The 26628-nt window shown below is 38.1% G+C and overlaps 2 protein-coding genes across 2 annotated transcripts; both read right to left on the minus strand.

Moving 5' to 3' along the window:
• Positions 1–1540: 1540 nt before the first annotated feature.
• LOC110925241 lies at positions 1541–2662 on the minus strand. The gene is made up of 2 exons (XM_022169207.1): positions 2077–2662; positions 1541–2037 (listed from the first exon to the last, which is right to left on the minus strand). Exons 1-2 carry the CDS (start codon positions 2660–2662, stop codon positions 1541–1543), a joined length of 1083 nt encoding a protein of 360 aa, XP_022024899.1.
• A 10482-nt stretch (positions 2663–13144) lies between these two features.
• LOC110925240 (clusterin-associated protein 1 homolog) lies at positions 13145–14071 on the minus strand. Its single transcript, XM_022169206.1, has one exon. The coding sequence runs from the start codon at positions 14069–14071 to the stop codon at positions 13145–13147; it is 927 nt and encodes a 308-aa protein (XP_022024898.1).
• Positions 14072–26628: the final 12557 nt, after the last annotated feature.

Consider the following 26628-nt stretch of genomic DNA (forward strand, 5'->3'; position numbering starts at 1 on the left):
ACTAAACCCAAATACCCAATACCTTTAACTAGCCCACTACTAAGTCTTAGCCCAATAAACAAACCCAACAAATTAACAATATTTCAAACTAAAATAAAATAAATAAGCCCAAAACCCTTACTACATATTCTCTCCCGCTCTCTCTATCCTCCCTGCACGCCAGCGATCAGAACATCAGCGACAACAGTGAACAGTCAGCAGCCGCAAACCACCGTAATCAGCCATCATACCACCGCCAATCGAACACAGGTAAATTTCTTTGTTATTTTTGATGAATTTTGGTTGATGCTAGCTGCATACTAACCATGACAGTAGACATGTGCTTCATTTTGTTTTTTTATTATGTTATATGGTGGGATATATTTTGTTAGTGATGATATTTTGCCTTTTATTATAGTCGCATACACCACACAGTAGATCTGGTTGGTTATATTTGTTAGTGAAGAATGTTTGGCTTTTTCTTTTTATGGTGTATATTTTGTTTAGATGATTTTTAGGGTTATTTACATTATGATTTCTAAGGCTTGAATAGTTGATATATTATGTTTTGGATAGATTTCAAAAAATGAAAACCCGTAGGGTGACGTTTTATTTATGTTTGTAACAAGGTTTGATATATTTTTGATGATTATATAAATTTAGATCGATGTTCTTTTGTTTTACATGACCCGACCCGACCCGATACGAACCGATTTTTTACTTATATACCTTGGGGCCTAAAATTTTTAAAAATGTTCCGCACCCCCATAGAAAAATTACTGGGTCCGCCACTGATATAAATATAAGTAATGTGTTTACTTATAAAGTTTTGTAATATATAAGTTTCAATATCATGTATTTTAAATAAACTTTATATAACAAACTCTTTATATTTTAAAGTTTTTAAAATGATAAAAGTTTCATAAAGTTTATTAATGACAAAATTGGAGTATTTGTATAAAATTAAACTTTTATGTAAATATATCCACACCCAATTCCATATAAAAAAAATTAAAACGGGTCGGATTTTGGATATCCGTTTTTGGCGGATGTTACATTAGGGTTATAAAAGTTTCGTATTTTACAATTCTACCCTCCAAAGAAAAATTTCGTCCTCGAAATTAAGTATGGATAAAAAGCAAAATTTAAAAATATGCATATGCTACGAAATTCCGGTATCATAGTTGTATAGCAAAACACCACGCACAAGAGCAAATTCCGAGTGACAAAATGAAAGGTAGACATGAACTTAAACTAGTGAGAACTTTTACGAGATCAGACAAAATCAACATATCAAACATCATAGCAAGCAAATTGTTCAGATAGTGAGAACAGATAAAAAGTCCAATTGGATGTTATGGAACGGATAATGGACTATGTTCAAACTGGATAATCTTTATAAACATCAGAGATAACGTCGCCTCTTAAGGAGGTAGATATAATTAATGAGTACCCTAAAGTAGTGGGCCTAGTCATCAAGTACTTAGCAAGTAGAAGTGATATCACATATTGATGCAAGAGTGTCAATTAGAGCATGCATATCACGTTAACTAATATGCAATTAACCGAAAATCATACCTGAGGTATTAGTTGCATCATTAGTAGTAAGTCTGGCATTTCCCCTATTATTAGCTCTAGGGTTAAACTTAGGGCACTCTTTAACCAGGTGACCTGCATCTCCACAATTGAAACAGAGATGTTCAGCTCGGCGACAAACCCCGCTATGAGGTTTCCCACAAGTGGCACAACGAGGGTCACGATATTGTGGCATGTTTTGTTTGTCTTGCTGTATCTGGTTGTCGTAATTCCTGTCAGAACGGTGCCTATGGTCTCGAGATTGATCATTGCCACCTTGAAAAGAAGAATTACTCTGGTTATCTTCCCTTGGTCGCATACGATTATCATCCAACGTCCTCTGGCGATGCTTCTTATCATTATCCAAGTTTTTGACCGCTACAACAATCTCATTAATATCAGTGAAATGGAGATTCAGAATAAACTTCCTATCACGGTCACATATAGCCCACTTGAAAGTGTTGGTTTGCTGCTCTAGCGAACCTGCAGTCGAACCCAGAAAATTGACCAAACGTCAAAAACGAGTTTTAAACTCCATAATAAGCTCATCGTCCCCCTGCATAATAAGCTCATCGTCCCCCCTGAGGTCAGCATCAGTGAAATACTGCTGATATAACAATGTGCGAAACTCATTCCAAGGAAGTGTGGCTGCATAATTATCTCCTCCACGAGCATTCTTCAAAGTCTTCCACCACCTATGAGCATCGTCCTCCAATTTGTAACCAGCAAGCCTGACTTTGAATTCGTCATTCACACCCAACACTTCAAAATTTTTCTCGATATGAGCAATCCAGTTTTCCGCCTCGACGGGAGTAGCAGGGGTACTAAACGATTTTGGCTTTAACGTTTGGAAGCGATCAAGCCAATCATGAATGGCAATAGGAGGGTTAGCATTTCCGCCTTGAGGGCCGTTGTTGTTATTACCCCCTTGTGGTCCATTATTGTTATTACCTCCTGGTGGCCCGTTGTTGTTATTTTGTTGAAGCTGTTGCAACAAGTTTGGACCCAAACTCGCGATAGCCGTATGGACAGCGTTAGCAATGTGGGTCTCAATAGGGATGTCGTTATTCTCGATACGTTGGTTGTTCACACTTCTTCTAGGAGGCATCTGAAAGGAGATATGTGAGTGTGAGGAGAAAATTTCAAATCACGTGAAGAAGAAAGAGAGATATCCTAACCCGACGTCTACCCATTTAACTCACACGTTTAACTATTAATGTTAAAGTTTTCTACAGGAAGGAGCCTGGGCTCTGATACCATAATTGTAACACCCCTAACTGGATAGCGCTGACGTGTCACTATCATAGATATCAAAACCAAACACAATTCAATTTTTCTTCGTTAAATGGATTGTGTTTGGTTTTGATATCCATGATAGTGACACGTCAGCCCTATCCAGGTTGGGGTGTTACAAACTAGGTGTAGTGACGAGTCAAAGTTTTGGTCAAAATGTGTTTTAGCACGCATTTTGCAACGGAACTACTAATAGGTATCAAAGCGCCTCATTTTGATACCAAATCACTAGGTTAAACATGTTTTGACATGTTTAGCTCGTCACTTTTAGTTAGTGCTTGTTAGAGTCGTAAGTCAAGGGGTCTAAACCACCGCTTAGACTTCGAACTCGACCCGTTTGGTCGATTATTAGGATTCAACTAAACATGGTTAGTGACCATAGTTGCATAGGGAATAACCTTCTGAGGTTATACCTTATGGTCACCGAGTTTAAGTGGTTGTATGATAGGTGGATTAAATGCCTTAGGTAAATTACCAAAATGCCCTTTTATGCATAATTGGATTTTAAGCATATGTAACCCAAACATTTGTCACTTAACTGATTATACAACATAATTAAACATGTTTAGGCATATAATACTTGTCATAGGATTAGTTAGACGACACAAATGCGCGTTTGCGCGAACGACGCGTTAAAGTAGCATAAGGTACCTTAATGGGTCGTAACGGGTCGAAAGCACTTAGGTACGTTTCAATCTAGTATGTACGCATTGTTAAACCATGTCATGTGAGTTCCTATAACTCATTTTTGGTTTACAAGACCTCATCCTATCCGAACTTCCGACTTAGGTCGGGTTTATTTATATAGTTATTAGGTTTTCGATTTATTCTGTGCTCCCTCTAGCTTTGCTTGGTTGTTTTTCAAAGACCACTAAGCACTCTCAGGTGAGTACATAGTTCCCCTATTTTACTGTTTTCGATTTTTTTGGGGTGATTCATATGTGTTAAATGATTTCGATGTTTTAATGATGGTTTTTGAAAACGATTAAAATTGTTTATATTAAATTAATAATGATTTTGATAAAATGAACAAACTTGTTGGTTGTAATTACATAACGAATAACATTCATTAATTGTGGCCAAACCGACCAGTATTAGGTTATGGTACCATAGGATGTGACAAATCCCGCTATCAGACTGCACCCATGGTTATGTGTGGGTTAGGTGGGTAGCGACCGAATCTGTGATTGTTAATTTACCCTTTGGTGGTTTATTAATGCGAAAGGCGAGATAGTCGAGTCATGAAGGTTTGAATGTTATTAGCGAGACGACCAAAAGTAGTTTCACTATTAAAACTTGTTAAACGATTTTGGGATAAGTTAAACGATTTGAAACGACTTAAACTAGATAAACGATTTGGTTAGACGATTGGTTTTGGGATGTGATTAGATAATGGGACAGGTGTAGCATGATAAAAGCATGGTAGATACGCCGCTGGTACATCTTATATAAGTTCTCTTTCTTATTACATTTTGTGTCATTATTTAGTTCACTAGGGAAACGATTTTAAAACGATGTCAGACAGCGAGTTTTATTAACGAGTCTTTTTACGAGATGTTATACAATTTGATTTGATTAAATAAATGTTTTGGGTTAAAAATCATGGCTACGAGATTTTATAAATTATAACCAACTTGATTTGAGTTGGTTAATTATGTCGCAATACTATATTTTTCAAAACAAGGTTTTAGTTAAGTATTGTGTTGGTGCACTACATCTGTCGACTTCGTCTTGGATCGAGTCATATATTGTATTGTATAGATTAGGGCGCGTTTTACGAGAAAACTAGAGAGTATATGTGTTTTAGCTAGAGGTTTCGCTCATATGATCATTGATAGTTTCGCTTATCTGGTCATGTGAGGTTTCGCTTATGTGTCAAGTACGTATGAGCGAAACCTCATCACTATATATAGGTGTTCATTTGAGCAAAACCATATCGATTGCCTTGTATTCCACGCCGAAGTGGTATCAGAGCTTCAGGAGGAGGAGTTCTGCAGAGATTAGCTGGAATTCATTGAGATTTCTTACTTCTACACCTTCTTTCATCAATTCAGAAAGTTTAACCGGTCAAAATTGGATCAAAATTTCATAGACTGTAGAGAATTGGACATAGATAAATCCCTGAGAATTTGGTGTTGAAATTCGAATTAAACATGGACAAAATTGATCTCGGACAAGGTTTCGCTTATTCGGACAGTGTGTAGTTTCGCTCATTTGAACATCATATTTCGCTCTTGTGTCACATAATCTGAAAGGTTTCGCTGCAAATTGCCTGATAGTTTCGCTCATAGGTGCATTGTTGGAGGTTTCGCTCTTGTGAACATCATAGTTTCGCTCCAAGTGCACATTTGAGGTTTCACTTCTAAGGACATCAGAGGTTTCATTTTGTGTCACCAAACACCAAATTTCGCTAATTTGTCACTGATTTTGAAAATCGTGCTAAGTCATCATGGATACCGAGTTCTACAACGCATTTGCAACACCGTCTGGTCCATCTGCTATTGTTCAAGCCATGAGTATAGAAAACGAGACGGGAACCACCCAAAAGCCCCCTAAATTGTTGAATATCAAAGAATACTACGGGTAGAAAGACAGATTCAAGAACTGGGTTCAGGCAAATCATCTTAGATCATGGGAATTTGTATCGAAGAAATACGTGTTGCCTCGAACAGATTTGCAGGTTCTCAAAGAGTTATCAGAGTTCACAGATCAAGAACGTGTTATGTACAAAGCAGAAAAGATGATGATCAGTCTGCTTCAACAAGCTATCAAGGAAGACATATTTATTCTATTACAGCATGACAAGACGACAAAGTCAATTTAGGATGCACTTAAAGTCAAATTTGAGGGTAGTGAGAATATGATTAAAAGCAAGAAGGCGGTGCTAAAGAAAGAGTTTGATCTGTTCAGCAGTCTACCGGGTGAAGACACAAAGAAGCTGATTGAGAGATACTGTCACCTAGTGCGATCAATGTCGATGTTGAGCATTACAAAAGATCGTGAAGAGTGGGTAGACAAGCTTGCTGAGGCGTTACCTCAGAAAGAATGGGGAACGTATTTGATGATTCTGAAGAACACGGGTGTTTATGATGGGTTGACTATTTCTCAGTTTATTGAAAAGATTGAAAGTCAGGATTTGGAACAGCAGAAGATTGCTAGGATGAACAGTCCGAGTGGTCAACAAGACGTAAAGATGTATTACAAAGGTAGTATTCCGATTCCAGAATCTGAGAGAAGTCCGAAAATCCAAACTGCTTTCAGTGCTGGGGATTCGACAGAAAAAGCTGATCAGAGTTCAACCAAAAGCAGCAGCGGATACTCATCATTTCCAAGTGTCAATCCTAAAGAGTCAAACACAAGCTTTCAGTCTCAGAGCACAAAGACAGGAAATGGCTATGCAATTCAGTGCAACATTGCTCTAAATCTTCCTGAAGGTCAAAGTTTTTCTGAGGAAACTGCAAAAGACCACATGGCTCTACTTGGTTCAGTGTTGTTATCTTATGAGGGTCTGGTGGCTGGTCGGATCGGAAATCCTATGCTCACCAAAGAGGATTACGATTAGATAGACGCCAAAGAGATGGAATTAATGGATATCAAATGGTTCCTAGCTAGTGTTCTTAGGCGTGCTGAAAAGTTCAAGACAATTACCGGGAGAAATGACTTTCTTGATGCCCATGTATCTACTTTAGGTTTTGATAAATCTAAAGTTACTTGTTTTCTATGCAGGGAGAAAGGGCATTTCAAGCGGGAGTGCAAGAACAGGGAAGCTAGTGGTGCTCAGAATCTGTTCGGAAAAGATGATTACTACCGAAAAGCCATTTATCAGCAAGTTGGTCAATCACAAGACTCACAAACGGCTCATGGTAGAAAGGTTGAAGATTCAAAAAGAGCGTGTTTGGTAGACTTCAAATGGAGCAACTACATATCTCCTGATAGAAAAGCCTGTTTAGTTGACCAAGATGATGAACAACTACATGAAGGTTTCAGCTCTGATATGTTCGTTGATGAAAAAGGAGAATATAAAGCTTTCATCGCTAAGATTGTCAGAGAACCAGACATGTTTGCAACATGGATGAAGTCTATTGGAGAGATTGTGAAGAGTGTGGATGAAGAGTCTGTCGTTTCTGTTGAAAGTTCAGAAAGTGCCGATGAAACATCACAGAGTGAAAATGAGAGTGTACAGAATGATGTTAGTTCAGAAAAGGAAGTTATTTTTGATCAAACACCGTCTGATTCTGGTGTATCAGATGCTAGTTCTGAAAAGTCTGTACAGTTGGATCAGTCACCAGTTGATAGTAGCAGTGATGATGAAGAAGAGAAACATATAAATGTTGCTAAAACTCATCTTTCTCCTGAAAGTTTTCATTTCTATTTTGCAGATCGCATGGAGAAACTAAAGGAGAAAAGAGCTGCAAAAGAACAACAACAAATGAAAACTGAAGATGTTGTTCAAGTTGAGAAAGTTGAAAGAATGACCGAGGAAATTGCTAAAGAAGAAAAGGTGATTATAGAAGAAAAGGTGGTTGAAGTGGTGAAAACAATCGAAGTAGAAAAGATTGTTGAAGTTGTCAAGCCTTGCACAAAGTGTTTGGAAGCATGCAAGGAATGTGCAGCAAAGAATGAGATAATTGCTGAATATGAAAAGAAGAATGAGCGGTTATTATTCAACCTCAATTATGTGAAAGAATCTTATGATGTCTTGAACAAAACAGTAACTGGTCTCCAAAAGACAATTTGGGAAGGGTACTCTCTTAGAAAACCAAACGAGGAGCAACTTGAAAACGCAGTCAATATAAAGCTAAAAACCGACACAACTGATGTTTTACCAGATAACTTTGATATGACGTTTACCTCGTCCGATACTAATCATGAGTCCGAGTTAATCAAAAAGGTGGTCGATCAGGTGTTGGATACAGAGGAGGAATTCGAATCAAAGTCTGAGTCTGGAGGGTCAAATTCGTCAGTCAACAGTCAAAATTCGTTGGTTAAACGGTCTTATAGTAAAGAATTTTTGTTATCGAAAGCAAATTTGGATGATGAAACATTTGAAGTTGAATACACTTTAAATGATTCGGACAAATTATACTATGATAAAGAATTTCCAATAAAAAGTGTTCATTTCGACTTGATCAAAAAGGTTTTCAAAATGACAGAAATTAATATTTCTGAAATAGAAGAGTTAAATCTTTCTGAAAAACCTAATAAAAACACTTCAAGAGTTCAACAACGATTAAACAAGAAAAAAGGTTACAATTCTGGTTCTGGTTTTCAAAAGAAAACTAACCAAAATCGTAGCTACAAAAAGAAAGGTTTAGGATTTACTCCACCAGAAAACCATAAAATGATAAAAATTCTAAAACAAAAACTGAATTTGTGTCAGGTGGAAGCTCAGAAGAGGAACAGAAGTAACCATTCTGGAGACAGTCAAATCAAGAGTTTCTTGCTGAGAAGAAGAAGAATGGAACTGAAGTGTTTTATCAAAGAGAGACTCGAACCTGTTACAGATGCAATGAAGCTGGTCACATTGCATGGAACTGTCAGGGAAATGCCAAAACAAAACAAAGAGTTTCTAGGAAATTGAAAGAAAAGGTTGTGGATATTGAAACACCGCAGAAAAATTTAAAGTTTTTGAAAATTCAATTTATGAGGTTGGTGAGTGTTCGAAGAAGAATTTTTATAAAAAGAAAGAGAAAGACGACCAAATGTGGGTTGCTAAGAAAGTTGATGAGAAAATAAGCGATGAATCTGGTTCCACAAAGCCAGAGGAGCCACAAGGTGAGATGAAAATTTCAGTGAATGATGATGAGTTTCCATCACTGAAACTTGATGAAGTTAAAAAGAAAGTTGGAAATGTTGAAATCTCGAATCAGTTATACAATGAGAAAACTAAGTTTGATGTCGAGAAAACATTCAATGGGAATGTAAAGAAATTTTTTGGGAAAATGTTGAATGGGAAAGCAAAGGGGGTTAAAGATTTTTATGCAACTAAAAAGGCAACATATAACCCGACTGCACAAGAATTGAAAGCCATCAAGTCTGAAAAGACTTGGATGGAAGTTTGTTTCCCTTGAAGTTGTAGGACTACGCCGAAGATCCCAAGTTTATATCGTGGAACAGGAATCGGCATCATTCATGTTTTATGAAATTGTATGAAAGTTGTTGAAAATGTTTGAATGATTACAGGTGAAAGGACTACGCCGGAGCTTCCAGGTTGGTAATTGAGAAGCAGGAATCGGCATCTTTGTGACTAATCTTGCAATTGGTAAAGAGGTTTTGTAGATGTCTCATTTCTACAGTTGGTATTGGTTAGTCATACCTACAAGTGGTGTTGTTTGTGATCTTACAAGTGGTTAAAAATTTTCAAGTGGTACAGAGGTGTCTGAAATGAAAATGGTAAATCAGGGACACTAAGTTGTACTTGATTTACTATATATGAAATTGATAAACAAGATGATGAACCATATCCCCATGCTTAACAAGTGGTAAACTTATAAGTGATAAAACAAACTTAAGTGTTTTGAAATCTTAATGAGAAAATGGTTTGTTGAAAGGGGGAGTTTAGATTGTTTATGCCTAGTGAATGGAGATTTGATGCGATTCGATGTCAGTTGTCAAGTTTCTGTACAGTTTAATTTACTTTCTGTTTTTCAAGAGGGTCAAGAGTCTAGTTTTTTTTTTCAAATTTCCTTTGAAATGTGTTTGCATTTTAGGGGGCGTAGGGAAATTTCAGAAAATCCAAATACATTAGAAATTTTGAAAAAGCCAAAAAACATGATAAAATCAAAAATGAGTTTTGTTGTGAAAAGGAGGAAATGATAGTACATCAGTAGGCTGTCACAACATGCTAAATAAATGGAAAGATAAAATGTGATAAACAATCTTACTGCGGATATGTCAATAGGTTTTTACACATTTAGTAAATTGTGATGAGATATAAACTAAATTTCAAACTTGCTTGTTCTGTGGGTTAACTCAAACTTGGATATATGTTTTAGTTATAGGGGGGATATTCGCAGAAAAATACAAAAACATGATAAAATCATAAAAATCCAAAAACATTACAAAATTTCAAAAAAGAGCTGTGTAATATGGGGGAAATGATAGTACATCAGCTAGACGAGCACGGTATGCTAAAGAAGTGTATTGTATAAATGCAATTAAGCAGTCTTGCTAAAGATGTGCCGGTAGGTTTTTAGAGAGTTAGTAAATCATTTTGGGATATAAACCTAAATTTAACTTGCGTTTTCATGGGGAACACCTCCAGGATATATAGGTAACCCATGAAATCTTGTTTGAAAGGTCCTTTATTCTGAGATACTAGGTCTTTATGCTCAGTGATATCTGGGGTATTATCCCGGGACTTCTGCTGTATGGAAGTACTGACCTAGTCCCCGGATAATGCTTATTGCAAATGCTTTGAAATATAAGCGCCGCCCTCAGCATGCTGATGAAACAATAAAATTGATAGTCGCTGCTGTTGAAATCAAAAAGATCCTCTAAAGGGGACACACCGAAAAGTCGAAGCCATCATCTCTCTATGTATACGGAAGTATCGACCTGAGCTCTCACGGCCCTCGCATCTAACCCCTAAACAGATATCAGTTGTGGTATACTCACCAGTAAGACTGAATATTGGGATCTGGATACGGGAGTATATTCAAGTAATGGGACACACGAATAAATTAGTATCTAAGCCATTAATATCGTATCTCGGATCAATTGAACTTTGTGTAAAAATTTCAGTGGACTGATATACTGACAATCTAGGTGAATTGTTTAGAACTGAAAATGAAATCAAGCTTAACGGTGTTAGTGACATGTCTCATAAACTGATGTGATCCTCTTACACGAAGTCACAAAAATATGTCTATAAATATTTCATTTTCTGCATTTTCCTGATTCCTCAAGTGGTGTTAGTTACTTTCTTTCAGAAAATTCAAAAAGATTTTGTGTGTGTCTTAGCATAAAATTTTGAAAAAGTCAAAAAGATTTTCGACAACTGATGATTGGAAAGCTGATTTTCAAAATTCGAAGTGCTAAACATGATGACATTGTTGTGAGGGGGAGTATATCTTGAATGTCAAATATGTTTTGAAAATCAACAAGTGGTTCATCATAAAGAAAGTGGTTTGAGGGAGAGTTGTTGTTGGTGTATATGTTTTTTGAAAGAGAGTTAGTGTTGATGCATATGTTTATACTCAAATTGTTAAATATAATTCTTACTTTGAGGTAGAGTTTATGCAGGTTAAGTTGAGCCAGGTTAATTCAATCCTGAGATCTAAGCTGAACGAAAGCCAGGTTACGATACCTGAGGATTCTGAATTAAAGATAGCCAGGTTCCAGTTCCTAAAGTCTTTGATTGAAGAAAGCCAGACAATGATCCTAATGTAGATGTTGATGAAAAATAAAGGAATGCCAGCAAATTGAGTGGGAGAGTCTGAAGATAGAGAAAGAGATAAGCCCAGAGACTGATCTAGACTGAAGAAGTGAAGACACAGCATTGTCGTGACTCGATGGACGACTCCGTCAACATCTGAGGGGGAGTTTGTTGGTGCACTACATCTGTCGACTTCTTCTTGGATCGATTCATATATTGTATTGTATAGATTAGGGTGCGTTTTACAAGAAAATTGGAGAGTATATGTGTTTTAGCTAGAGGTTTCGCTCATATGATCATTGATAGTTTCGCTTATCTTGTCGTGTGAGGTTTCGCTTATGTGTCAAGTACGTATGAGCGAAACCTCATCACTATATACAGGTGTTCATTTGAGCGAAACCATATCGATTTCCTTGTATTCCACCCCGAAGTGCTGCCGGTGTGACGATCGAGCTGTAAACGTTGTCAAATCAATACAATCGGTATATTTAGTGAAGAATCAACTATTTCTACCTCCGTTTCTTGTTATTTCGCACCTAAAATGAAGTTGAACACCTCTGAACGACTCGTTAGGGTCGAACCTCAATCCTACATATTGCAGCATGTAAACTAGCCATGAATCCGACACTCTTATAAAACCTATGTACTCGCCAGCATTTCTTTGCTGAATTTGTTTTCACATATGTTTCAGGTATTGTTGAATGATGTTGATTGCTAGGATGTATACTCACATCGGATTGGATGAGGCCTTAGTGACTTAATAACAATAAGAGATTATGTTTAACTTGTTTGTTAGATCTCAAGACGATGTAAATGTTTAATGTTTAATAAAACGAAACTTCAAATTTCTTTGTGTTTTGAAACAATGATTCTTTTACAACACTCCCCAATGTTTCCGCCACGATGTGTTGTTTTATCATGGTCGGGGTGTGACACCAGTTGGGCTCCCAACCGATCGACCAGGTCACCAAGTTCTCCAAGTGTGAATTCTGATCGACCAAGTTTACACGTTAAATCGACGATCTTAGAGAATCCTTCGATAAATCCTTCTTAGAGAATCCTTCTCCAAGGCTGCCAACCGACTAACAAGTTTAACAAGTTTAACGTTAAACTTGGTGACCTGGTCGACCTTAAAGAATCCTTCGATAAATCAAACGGATTTTACACGTTAAACTTTGTAGGTCCTATTTGACGGATGTTACACGTTAAACTTGTTAATCAAATAGATTGGATGGATCGATAGGACCTACAAATGGGGATTTGAGTTGTTTTTTTAAAAAAAAACAAACAAAACTGTAGGATCAGTTTTGACCTCTAGAATGAGTCAATCAGAGCTAGTGCTTGTCGGAAATGTGGCGGAAACACATTTCAGACATGATACAACACAAAATGTAAAGAATGGAGTAGAAATAGAAGGAATCACACTTTAAACACTTTTCTTCACTTGTATATCACTTGCCGTACGGACAGCAGTTCGACGTGAAATCTCAGACAAGGTTACAAATGAAGAACACAACAGAGGTATTTATAGACTACATGGTCCGCTAATATGACATGTCCACAAAAGCGGACCTAACAACTAAGTTGGTCCGCTAATATGACAAGTGCCACAAAAGCGGACCTACAACATGAAAGTCATAAAATTACATTTAAACTCCCTGAACTTATACAAAATGACCTATCTGGACCCTATACATTAATCTAGTTTTACAAAGACGCAGGCTTTAGACATTGTGCACCAACAAACTCCCCCTTGGATGAAGCCGCGGGCTTTATCTTGAATGTAGGTCTTCAGATAGCTTTGTGTATCTCTTCACGCCCTTTAGGCTTCCTGCTCAACGCAATTCTGATCTTTTCATTCTTTTCAGGATTTACATCTTTCAACATCTTCCTATACACATCTAAACGCAAGAACAAAGGTTAAGAATGTTCTACAATCTGTGTCTTATCCGACTCCCCCTTTCCAGAAGCTTCACCACTTTCTTCATTCAATGTGTCGTTCATCAAATCATCAACGACTTTTTCATTTGCAGCTTCTGTAACTTTAACCCCAGATCCTCCTGCAGCATCATCATCATCATTACCTTTTGAAATATGACTACTTGCAGAGAATACAAAGTCATCTTCTTCATCTTCATCATTCTCTTCATCTTCATCACCATCTTCATCACTACTATCACCTATCAATTCATGCATATGCGTTTCATCTTCAAACAACCCAGATACTGCAGAGATAGGCCCAGGATTCTCTGTAACCATTGAAGGTACTAGAGCTAATACGGGCACAACCGAGCTTCCTTCAACTCCTTTACCTTTATCCTTCATTTGTCGTTCAATCTCTGCTTGACGTTCAGCACGAACTTCTGCAACCTGTAGCTCCTCAAACTTATCTTCTACAGAAGATCCCAACATACTTTCAACAACTTTATGTAGCATATATAACTCATGATCTTTTGCTCTTTTAGCTTCATTCAACTCTTTATGTTTCAACTCGAAGTATTCATTATGTGCATCACGTCTGTTCTTTTCTTCTTCAAGTTCAGACACACGAACCTTCAGGATATCAATCTTAGATTGATCAGCTTCAACTTTCTTTTCTAACTCCTGAACACGATTCACAAGTATTTTTTCTCTATCAGCAGCCTTCTTGTTCTCAGCTGCCAACCTCTTGTTTTCTGCTATCACATTCTCCATTTTCTTTTCTAACTTCAACACTTCTGAATTATTTGCAAAGTCGAAATCACCAACGTCTAACAGATTATCTTGTGGTGTAGGTAGACCTCTACTTGAAGAACCATGTTGTAATTGTGATAGTGGAGGTGTACCGAAAATATCTTGTGAAGACATAAATGGTTGTTGTGGTGGTGTTGATTGTGTGATAGGCAATGGTTGATTTGGCGGTGTAGGAAGTCTGGGTGGAGATGATTGTTGTGTTGGTGTAGGATGTCTTGGTGGGGATTGATGTATAGGTGAATGTGGTGGTGTTGGTTCAGGTTGAGGTGTTGGTTCACGTGGAGGTGTTGGAGGCTTTTGACGTTCTATTTCAGGTTGTTTCTTTCGAACAATCTTCTGAGGTCATTTTGAGATTCTAATCTTTGGTGTTGCTTTCTTTCGACCTGCAGCTTTCTTTCTTCCTCTAAGAGTTGATTGTGATTTCAGAAATATGCTCAGGTGACGGAACATAAGGAGCATCCTCTTGTTCTTGTCTTTTTCTCTTTCTGATCAACTTTTCTTTCTCTGCCTCTTCTCTCATTCTCCTTTCGCGTTCGACCTCATCAATCATTTCATCTTCTGATAAACTAGAAGAACTAGTAGTGTCTTTATTAACGTCGTCACCTTCAACATCATCTAACACCTTCTCTTTTTCCTTTTGAATATCAGAAGTAACCATCTGCACAACATTATCAACAAAATATGCATTTGTTGTAAACAAATCTGTCTCAATTACTATGTTTTCAGCACCGGTCATCTCTTGTTCCTTTTCAACATTCACATCAGGAACATCTTCATCAGGCTCATCAGTTAACATTGTCTGCACTCTCTTCTTTTGTTTCTTTTTCGGCTTAGAGGAAGAACCTTCACCTGGTTCTGCTGTAGGAGTTGCTAGTCTGCGTCTCCTTCCAGATTCTTTTACGTACCATTCATTCCTTATGTCTTTGAATTTTTCCAGAATCTTCAGCTCATCAGCGTATGATGCTTCTTTCATTTCCTCCTGATTTCTCCAGTTCTGATGATTCTCTGGATCAGGATCAACATACATCACATCTTTGATATACCCAAAGTTTTCAATCACAAGATCTGGCTCTGGGTGATTTGGATGGTACTTCACCAACTGCTTCAAAGTATTATTCGATATGTAAGCTTGTACTAAAAGATCATTTTGAATGTTTCTATCTATCCCTGGATATGCGTGATCGATTAAGATCTGCACAAACCGCGGATACTTCCATGCTCTAACGTTCGTTGTAATGTTTTCTGCCATATAGTGAAACACTATATGCGAGAAGTTGTACTTTTTATTCAACACTAACGCCGTCAGCATATTCATCTGATAATCCCTCATCTGATCATAACTACCCTTCGTGTGACTAAGCGAAATCAGAATACAATGAATGAGGAACTTGAAAGATTTCTGAAATTTCGACTTTAGGTAGTTTCCGGTGTTCAAAGCACCTCTGTAACCCAATCTAAGCATACAACCCTTCACCATACGTTCAGGAAACCTCGTAGGATAATTGGCTTCGTCAGGAAAGTTCATCACCTCACGGACTAAAGCTTCTGTCACCAAAATAGTTTCCTGTTTTCCATTCACTTCCACCACTGAAGATATCACTTTGCTAGCCTCGTCATACGTAGCATTCTCAAAGAAACGGCTAATATGTGATCTGTAAATTGGTCTTTGGTCCGTCATCGCCTTCTTTACTGGAATTCGGTTTATAAAATCTAATATGCTGCTGAATTCTGACAGTAAAGGATTCTTTTCAACATCTAGATCAATGCAGCTGTTGTGAACTGGATCAAATACAACATTTGCTGACGCCTGCACAACAACATAAATAGTGACTTAGACAAATTTCATATTTTGACATTCACCATTGACTAAAGAGCGAACCATAATATGAGCACATAGGTGAAACATCACATGTACTAATGAGCGGACTATGAATAATACAGACATAATAGCGGACCTAACATATACAGATAAGCGAATCACAGAGTTAATGTACACAAAAACGAAACATAATATGTACTTATTAACGGACCAAGAACAATGTATACTTATAAGCGGACCATACAGATGACTCAAAAGCGAACCTATGAAGAAAAACACTCAAACAAACCATACCTAGCACACATAAGCGAAACACACTATTCACTGCATTAAAAGCGAACCTGCAAGTATACATGGGCAGACCTACAGGTGACATAATAGCGAACCAATCTTGTACTTAAAAGCGAACCTGTGTTATATGTCTGCAAAAGCGATCCTATACTAAACTTGTACAAATTGCTTAAAATCCAAAATTGATCCTAAATATAGATTCCACATAACATTCCGAGATCAGGGATTTCTTTTGATTTTGTCAAACTTGTCTAAAACACCCTAGATCTAACACCGAATACACATATCATCGACACACACCTCAAACAATCAAATTTCAGCAATTAAAGCCCAATACTACACTAGATATCATCAGACGACACTGATACTATGTTCACTTTGATAGATTTGACAGTTAAAATTCACAAACATGAATCGTTCTTGCCGACAGATAAAAATCTAACATGAAAGAGACAAAATTGAACCGGTACTTACCTTGCCCATGATGTAATTAGTAGAGATCTATCAATAATTGATGTAAAACGGGCAAAAACAGTGTGAAATCGTGAAGAACAAGTAGGATTGTTCCAGAATTACTCAGAGAAAATGACGTAAAAGCGGATCAGGAACAAGTATGTTATGATAGAAAAACGAAACCCTTTTCTATTTAAATGAGGTCAGGTTCGCTAAAACGACACCAACCATAAAAGCGGACCACCTTGTTACTTGACATATGAGCGAACCTAAATTGACCTTAAAAGCGAACCAGCCTTTTGTTTTTAAGAAAAAAAAACATTTTTATTCACTTTTCAAATTTTTTGAATTAACACGCTGACACTCAGCTGACCAAGTCAAAGTTAATGACCCTGGTCAACTGTTTGACCTGCCAAGTCCAAATTAATGGCCTTGGATGATCAGATTTATGAAGTACCCTGTCGTTTCCTTTTTTTAAATTAGTTCAAATTAATGAACTTTTCAACATTTCAAACATTTGCACGTTTTAACTTTCAAACTCAATATCAATCTCAATTTGCAATCTTCAGCTTACCCAACCCTCATCAGTCTCTGACATGATCTGCACTAAGGTTTTGATCTTTTAATTCCCAATGTCAGTTGTCAAAAATAAAATGAGAAATTAAAATCTTTTTGGATTATAGCTGTACAAACTGAAAATATATACACACACTATTTTTGTGAGCATGTTAGGGGATCATATCAGCTGTCGACAGAACACTAGTACCGTTAAGCTAATATTACATTTTAAGCATTAAACAGTTTGCGTCGATTGTCGATATATTGATCCACCTAAATTTTCACAAAACTTTCAATCTGTTTAGGATACAAGATTAGTGTTTTAAGACTTAAACGTTTACATGTGTTCCCACCTCAGTATATACTCCTGTATCCAGATCCCAGTATCCAGTCTTACAGGTGAATATACCACAGCTGATATCTGTAGGGGGTAAATGCGAAACCGTGAGAGCATAGGTCAGAACTTCCGTTCAGCAGAGAGATGATGGTTCGACTTTAAGGTGGGTCCCCTTTAGAGGATCTTTTGCATTTCAACAGCAGTGACTATCAATTTTATTGTTTCATCATTCTGCTGAGGGTGAAGCTTATGTTTCAAAGCTTTTTGCGAAAAGTATTATCCGGGGACTAGGTCAGTATTTCCATACAGCAGAAGTCCCGGGATAATACCCCAGATATCACTGAGCATAAAGACCTAGTATCTCAGAATACGGGACCTTTCAAACAAGATTTCATGGGTTACCTATATATCCTGGAGGTGTTCCCCACGAAAACGCAAGTTAAATTTAGGTTTATATCCCAAAATGATTTACTAACTTTCTAAAAACCTACCGGCACATCTTTAGCAAGACTGCTTAATTGCATTTATACAATACACTTCTTTAGCATACCGTGCTCGTCTAGCTGATGTACTATCATTTCCCCTATATTAAACAGCTCTTTTTTGAAATTTTGTAATGTTTTTGGATTTTTATGATTTTATCATGTTTTTGTATTTTTCTGCGAATATCCCCCCCTAAAACTAAAACATATTTTTGTGTTTTTGTTTTTAACGAAAAGCAGGAAATACAACTGTACAAAAAAATGACAACACGACACGGTTCAAGTCAGGTCGCTGCCTAATTCGGCTTCACAATCGATAACCCTCCCAGATTGCAGATTTTTTAACCCATTTAACTTTAAAAGATAGTAAAATCACTTTTTATCAAAAGGTTTTGTGTAAAAATCAACTTTCTGATCATCGGTGCCCACATGTTCAATCCGTATTAATTTCTTTTCATGACAATCTCTTATAAAATGATGACGGATTTCAATGTGTTTTGTTTTCGAATGGTGAACCGGATTTTTAGTAACATTAATGGCCGCTTCATTGTCCACAAATATCGGAGTATCCAAGAATTGCAGACCAAAGTCGCGCATCTGCTGTTGGATCCAGAGAATCTGCGAGCAATAGCTAAAGGCTGAGACGTACTCAGCCTCACACGTAGAGAGCGCAACTGCAGTTTGCTTCTTGCACCGCCAGGTAACGAGCCGAGTTCCGAAGAACTGGCACCCAACAGTGGTAGACTTTGCGTTCTGCTTACAGCTACCCAAGTCTGAATTAGCGAAACCGGATAAGGTAAAATCACCCGAACGAGGGTACCACAAGCCGATGCTTGGGAATCCCTTCAAATACCGTAAGATCCGTTTGACGATCGTCAGGTGCGATTGCTTTGGATTCGACTGATATCGTGCACATAGACATGTCGGATACATGATGTCAGGACGGGATGCTGTAAGATACATCAACGAGCCAATGATTGATCGATATAGAGTTTCATCCATAAGGACAGATACCATGGTTCTGTGCGAGGGGGGTAGATGCAGGACTACAATCTGTCATGTCAAACTTATCTAGCACGTCCTTTACATACTTCGTCTAATGAATGAAGATTCCATCAGGCAGTTGTTCTACTTGTAACCCGAGGAAGAACTTCATCTCCCCCATAGAACTCATTTCGAATTTCTTCTTCATTACTCGCTCAAACTCTTTGCACAACTCATCGTTGGTGGAACCAAAAATTATATCATCTACGTAGATCTGCACGATGAGCAAATGGCCAGCTTCTTCTTTCGTGAACAAGGTGCTATCTACTGTTCCTCTTGTGAACCCGTTGTCCAGCATGTAGGTCGAGAGCGTCTCGTACCAGGCTCTCGGGGCCTGGTGCAGACCATATAATGCTTTATCCAGTAGGTACACCTTGTCTTTGTTCAGTGGATGTGCAAACCCCGGTGGTTGCCCCACATAAACTTCTTCTCAAATTTTGTCATACAGGAAAGCGGATTTAACATTGAGTTGATAGACTTTGAAGTCTTTCCAAGATACAAAGGCTAGAAATATGCGAATTGCTTCAAGCCTTGCAACCAGCGCGTAAACTTCATCATAGTCTATTCCCTCCTGCTGGCTGAAGCCTTGGACCACTAGACGTGCTTTGTTCCTCATCACGACTCCTCTATCGTCACGTTTACATTTAAATACCCATTTCGTCTTTATCAACTTCTGGTTCTTTGGCAGATCAACAAGTCTCCAGACGCCCAATTTCTCGAACTATTGTAGTTCCTCCTGCATAGCATTCACCCAACTGTCCTCGGTCAATGCTTCTTTGTAAGTCCTGGGCTCCATCTGTGAAATAAAACATTTGAGTGAGACTTCTTTCTGCATATCAGCAATATCTGAATAAAAACATGTAAAAGCACGGTCTATCTGATGTCTCGTCTTGACACCACTCTGTAGATCGCCGATAATTTGTTCTGAGGGATGGTAAGACAGTGTCCGTGGCATCACAGTATCAGGCACCACAACTTCCGATTCCAGATTTGAAATATCGAGATCAACAATTTGATCAACAGCCTCCTCTGATGTCTCATTTGGTTCCTCGTCAAAAGTAGGAGCGGGTTCCTCCTCTGAGTCGTCAGAAACGTCAAATGACGGAGCTGGTTCCTCTGGCGGTTCATGAATAGTTCCACTTGGTCCTGCTTCATCATTGTGAATACCCACGGTGGGTATAGGAACATCTAGCAGTCTAGATTCAGGCTCTTGCTACTGACTTTGCTGATACATGTACATAAGAGAAAGTTCCTCATCACTCGGCTCAGACGGAAAATGAAACGATTCCCAGAGCTTGTCATAATCGAACATGAATCTTTGTCCGGGAAGTTGTTGCGATGGTGTGTGCTTCTGACAATCCACATGAAGGACCTAAATCACCTTCCCCAGACACGGTACAAACACCCTTTTTACTGGGCTGGCGTATCCTACAAAGAACCCTTCATTTGCTTTTGCTCCGAATTTTCCATCAGCATCTATAAATGTACAGGTAGAGCCAAAAGGTTCTAGGAACTCAAGATTTGGCTTGTAGCGATGCAGCAGTTCAAAACACGTATTTTTGTATTTCTTCACGGTGAGAACTCGGTTCAAGGTATAGAATGCCACTGACACTGCTTCACTCCAGAAGTAAATCGGAAGCTTGGAATCAGCCAACATTGTACGTGCAGTCTCGATCAGGGTCCTGTTCTTTCGTTCAGCCACACCGTTTTGCTGTGGTGTGTATGGCGCACTGAATTCATGTAGTATCCCCTTTTCGTTGCAAAACTCGTACATTTTGTTATTCTTGAACTCCGTTCCGTTATCACTCCGAATTCTCCTGATCGGCAACTTGTACACCGTTTCCATCTTTTTAAACAAGATCATCAATGTCTCGAAAGTTTCATCCTTTCTCTCTAAACATGCGACCCATGAAAACCTTGAATAATCATCTGTCACCACCAAACAATAAGAATTCCCGCTGATGCTTTTGACATTGACAGGCCCGAAGAGATCCATGTGCAATCTCTCGAGAGGTAACCTGATTGTGTTGAGCATCTTCTGCGGATGTGACTTTCGAACCTGTTTACCTTTTTTACAAGCAATGCAATCGTCAGGCAAATGAAAATTCTTAACATTAACACCCACAACTAAATCATTATGCACCAGAAAATTCATCTTTCGAACATGAATATGACCCATTTTCCGGTGCCACATCACAGTTTCTTTTTCAGTAGCTTTTGATTTTGTGACAAAACATTGTTTTTGAGGAGTTGTTGGCGTTGCAACGCTCATATCTAATATATAAAGATCATTAACCCTCGGAGCGTGCAACAGCACCAACTCATCAGGGATTTTAAACCCTGGCTTTAAAACCAAACACTCTGATTTTGTAAAATGGACGCTAAAATCCTTATCACAGATTTGTGATATACTCAACAAATTGTTTGTCAACTCTACAATGTAATTCACTTGGTCAAAAGATATCATGCCGTTGGTAAGCTTTCCCTGGCCAACAATTCTGCCACCTTGGTTTCCAGCAAACCCTACGTAGCTTCCATTTATCGCCTTGACATCATACAAGAGAGCTAATGACCCAGTCATGTGGCGTGATGCTCCACTGTCCATTATCCACCTCAAAAGCACAGACTTGGGAAGCCCCTGCAACCAACACACAAACACATTACTCAAACAATGATGCCCACGATTTCTTAACTTCTGACACAGACCCGAAAACTACATCGCACTTCTCATTTGTTTTAGGAAAGTTAAATGTGACATTTGAAGCCTCCTTCTCTTTCATAACTTGTTTTATTTTGTTGTTAATTGTCGGAAATTCTGACAAAAACTTATCAAGTTCAGTCTCAAACTTAACAACATCATCTTTAACAAGATTTGACTCATTTTTCAAAACACTTTCCATTTTCTTGATTTCAACTAGCGGTTTTGATTTCACTATCCACGATTGGTTTTCAAAAACTTTTGATTTGGGGTAAAACTTTGAAGTCTTGTGAGAATTTGAATATTCGCCAATCTCAAAAATCGATTTCGGCTTATCCTCCGACTTCAACTTTTCACCTCTTTTAAGAATTCGGATTGGAGAAACCATTTCTTGTTTACCCTTTGCAACAACCGGTGATTTTGGTCGAGAATTTTGAACAATTTGTTTTGAAACACTTTTGTTTTGAATCTTAGGTTTTTCAACCTTTGGTTTCTCAACCACTTGTTTTTGAACAGCCTTTTCAACAACAACTGGTGTCTTAAAAACTTTCTGACACTGTTTAGCCATGTGTCCGATTTCATTGCAACGATAGCACACATGTTTGTCAAACTCGACAAAAAAGTTACTAACAGTTTCCACTTTCAGCTTTTGCGCTGCATTGAAATCGCCAACATCTTTTTGACTAAAGATATAATCTTTTTCATTCTTAGTGCTAGGACCAGCAATAAACACATCGTCAATCCTATCTTTTGGCTTAACCACCTGCTTAGCCATTTTCTTCTCAAAACCAATACCTTTTTTCTTTAACTGATTTTTCTTGTTTTGGCTTTTACCCACCCGATCTCTCTTTCCCGGACTAGTGGGACGTGAAGAACCAACTGACTTTTTCAGTTTTGAAAAGAAATCATTTTTCTTGATTTCGTTAACACTCAATTCAACCAACTTAAAAACTTTCTCAACATTCTCAAACTTGACGTTCTGAAGCGGAAACTCAATATTCGAATAAAGTTTGTCAGTTCCAATCATAGTGTAAACCACCATGATTGGATCATCATTCGCACTTTTATCCGTTTTCGACAAGTAAACATCTAAGAAATTCCCATCCTCCTCAGAATCACAGACAGACTTCACCGAGTTAGCCTTCTCAGAATTTTCACTTTCATCATCCAACACCTGATCAATGACAGTTTTGATAACCTGGGATTCGTTATCAGTGTCAGATGCAGTGAAAGTGATATCAATATTATAAGGTAAATCACTTTCAATAGTTTTCAATTTAAGCTTTAATGCAGCTTCCACCCCATCTGGATACTTCTGTGTGTAATGATTCCATATTGGGGGTGGAACGCTGTTGAAGACAGGTGAAGCATGTAACTGTTGAGGTACAATTTGTTCTAACACATATGATGAAGCCACATAGCTCATCAATTTTTGATCAATTCTATCATTTTCAATTTTTACCAACTCAAGTTCTTTTCTTAAAGATGCGATCGTGTCAAGATGAAAATTAACTTCTCTTTGTTTATCAAACAATGTAGATTGAGCTAACTTTGTTGCTTTATCATTTTCAATACTCTCTTTTTGAATCATTTTGATTGACCTAGATAACGTGTCATAAGCCTCTTTTAACTGCTCTAGATCAAACTTCACCAAATCAGTGTGTTGTTTCAATTCCTGATACTTAGTGTCTTTTTCAAGACACTCCATGCAAGGTTGTGAACAACTTTGACATGGTGCTTCGGGGATTGAAACATTTTCAATCACAATCTTATCTTCACACACAACTTTACCGACTTGATTCGACTCTGACTTAGACGATTTGACACCGTTGACCTCTAGGACTCCAATTTCCTCTCCTAGAACTGACACCTTATCAACTGACTCCTGGAAATCTATTTCTACCTCTTTTAACTTGCTCATCAACGCTTTGTCTGCAATTTCCTTTAGAACCTCCCCGGTCATCTCTTTGGAAACATCGATCACCTCCTCGACTATTTCTTTCTCTTCTTCAAATCTGGGGCAAGTTCCAGTTCTTGGTTCTTCAAAGAAATCTGCAAAAGAATCAAAAACGTTAGAAGGCAAAATAGATTTCATTGTATAAACAAATTCCTCCTGCCGTGATTGAAATTTGAGAATTTTAGTCACTGAATCCTCAGCTTCTTTAGCATCTTCCGTAGAAACCTTTTCAACAACCTCCAGAACCACCTCAGAGACTACCTCAGTAACTACTTCATCAACCACCTCACGAGCTACTTCACAAACAATCTCAAGAACTACCTCATCAGCAATCTCAGTAACTTCCTCCTCAATAATCTTCGACTCTGCAACTGTCTCGGTAATCTCAACTACCTCAGCCATCATTGCCTGATCATTCTTTACTGGTACATACTTATCCCAACTAAACCCAGAAGCTACTTTTTCATCATCTTGGTTTACAATAAGTGCCTTCTCTGGTTTGTTCTCGATCCGAGGCCTCTAAACAGCTGGCTGTTGATTTGGTCTGTGATAGATCGCCTGTCTGTAGTAGTCGTTTGTGAACGGGTTTTGATGATTGTTCACTTCACGATTGGGACATTCACGCTTGAAGTGACCACGTTCTTTACACTTAAAACAAGTAACCTTCGATTTATCAAACCCTAACTTTTGATCAGGGCCTGACAAACTGCTTCGACCAGTAATCTCCATAAAACGTTGAGCTCTGCGTACCAGACTTGCCATGCACCATTTTATATCTATCAATTCAAGTTCTTCAGGATCGATTTGGTCGTAATCCTCTTTTGTCATATCGGGATTACCGATCCTCCCTGCTACCAAACCCTCATAAGCTTCCAGAACTGATGCTAGTAATGAGATGTGTTGCTTGGCAGCATTCTCGGTAATTTCATTCCCATTCTTGATATTGACAGCTATGTTACACTGCACACCAGATACAAACACCTGTTGATTTGAACCTGTAGAACTTTGAGGAGAATCCTGTTCTGAAACTTTAGCGTTTGGCTCAAAGTTGGCAAATGGAGTAGACTGGCTTGACTGATAAGCATTTGATGAAGCACTGGAGGTGTTGTCTGCACTAAACCCAGTCTGAATCTTCGGACTTTGAAGATTTGTTGCTGCCAGACTGTTTTTATAATACAATAACACATCTTGCGGCATATTTGCTGAATTCATCTTCTTTATTTTTACCAGCTCCAACTCATGACCTTCGATTTTCTCGATAAACACACTCAAGCTATAGTTCACAAAATCTGAACTATTTTTCAACATCATCAAGTACGTTCCCCATTCTTCATAGGGAAGCGCATCACATAACTTGTCGATCCATTCCTTATTTGTTTTCTCGATATTCAACCTTCTCATTTCAACAACCAGATGACAGTATCTCTCAATCAGCTGCTTTGTCGATTCGCCTTTAATTCCAGTAAAGATATCAAATTCTTTCTTTATCAGCTCTTTCTTACTTTTGATCATAGATGCACTGCCTTTAAACTTCTGTTCCAACGCTTGCCATATCAATTGTGCACTATCATCGTGCTGTAGCAGAACTAGAATATCTTCCTTAATCGCTTGTTGCAGAATACTAACCATCTTCTTCTCTGCTTTAAACTCTATCTGCTCCGCATCTGTAAGACTTGCGACAGTTTTCATCATATTCAACCCATCCATTGGTGGAACATATTTGCGTTCGATTTTTATCCAACATTCTAAATGGTTAGCCTGCACCCAGTTCTTGAATCTCCCGGACCATCCTGAATACTCGTCTAAACTCATCAACTTTGGCGGCTTCTACATGGTTCCCAGTTCGTTCTCTAAGTTTACATTTTGCATGATGCTTGCCGGACTTTGAACAGTACCACCACTACCATCAAACATATTGTAAAAATCTTGGTTTTCCATTTTAATCACGTATTCCAGAAAGTGACTTATCAGCGGACCAGAATGAGACTTATCAGCGGACCAGAATGAGACTTATCAGCAGACCAGAATGAGACTTATCAGCGGACCAGAATGAGACTTATCAGCGGACCAGAATGAGACTTATCAGCGAACCATAATGAGACTTATCAGCTAACCATAATGAGACTTATCAACGAACCATAATGAGACTTATCAGCGAATCAGACAGTGACTTATCAGCGGACCAGAATGTTTGTGAACTTTGGAGCGGTCCTCAAAAACGAACCTGAAAACTTGTGAATTTTGGAACGGACCTCAAACACGGACCTGTTTCTCGAGTGGTTTTTGGTCACTTTTAGGCTAAATTTGAGTCTAATCTTCTCAAGGGTTTATTATTAGTAGATTTTACACCTTATCTTAACTTTTCAATCCATTTCAACCGTTCAAACTGTCTGAATCTCCAAAAGTACGGGTAAAAAGCTTTGTATCGTGCAAACTAACTCACAACTGGCTCTGATACCAATTGTAGGATCAGTTTTGACCTCTAGAATGAGTCAATCAGAGCTAGTGCTTGCCGGAAATGTGGCGGAAACACATTTCAGACATGATACAACACAAAATGTAAAGAATGGAGTAGAAATAGAAGGAATCACACTTTAAACACTTTTCTTCACTTGTATATCACTTGCCGTACGGACAGCAGTTCGACGTGAAATCTCAGACAAGGTTACAAATGAAGAACACAACAGAGGTATTTATAGACGACATGGTCCGCTAATATGACATGTCCACAAAAGCGGACCTAACAACTAAGTTGGTCCGCTAATATGACAAGTGCCACAAAAGCGGACCTACAACATGAAAGTCATAAAATTACATTTAAACTCCCTGAACTTATACAAAATGACTTATCTGGACCCTATACATTAATCTAGTATTACAAAGACGCAGGCTTTAGAGATTGTGCACCAACAAAAACTTAAAAGAAAATAATGTTTTTTGGTTTTATTGTATAAGATAGAGAGGATTAAAAAATAAACAAAATTAAAGAAAATATTGTATTTTTTGGTTTTATGAACACAAACAAGGTCATG

Source organism: Helianthus annuus, chromosome 17 (genome assembly GCF_002127325.2).
Source record: "Helianthus annuus cultivar XRQ/B chromosome 17, HanXRQr2.0-SUNRISE, whole genome shotgun sequence".
In the NCBI taxonomy this organism is placed as follows: domain Eukaryota; kingdom Viridiplantae; phylum Streptophyta; class Magnoliopsida; order Asterales; family Asteraceae; genus Helianthus; species Helianthus annuus.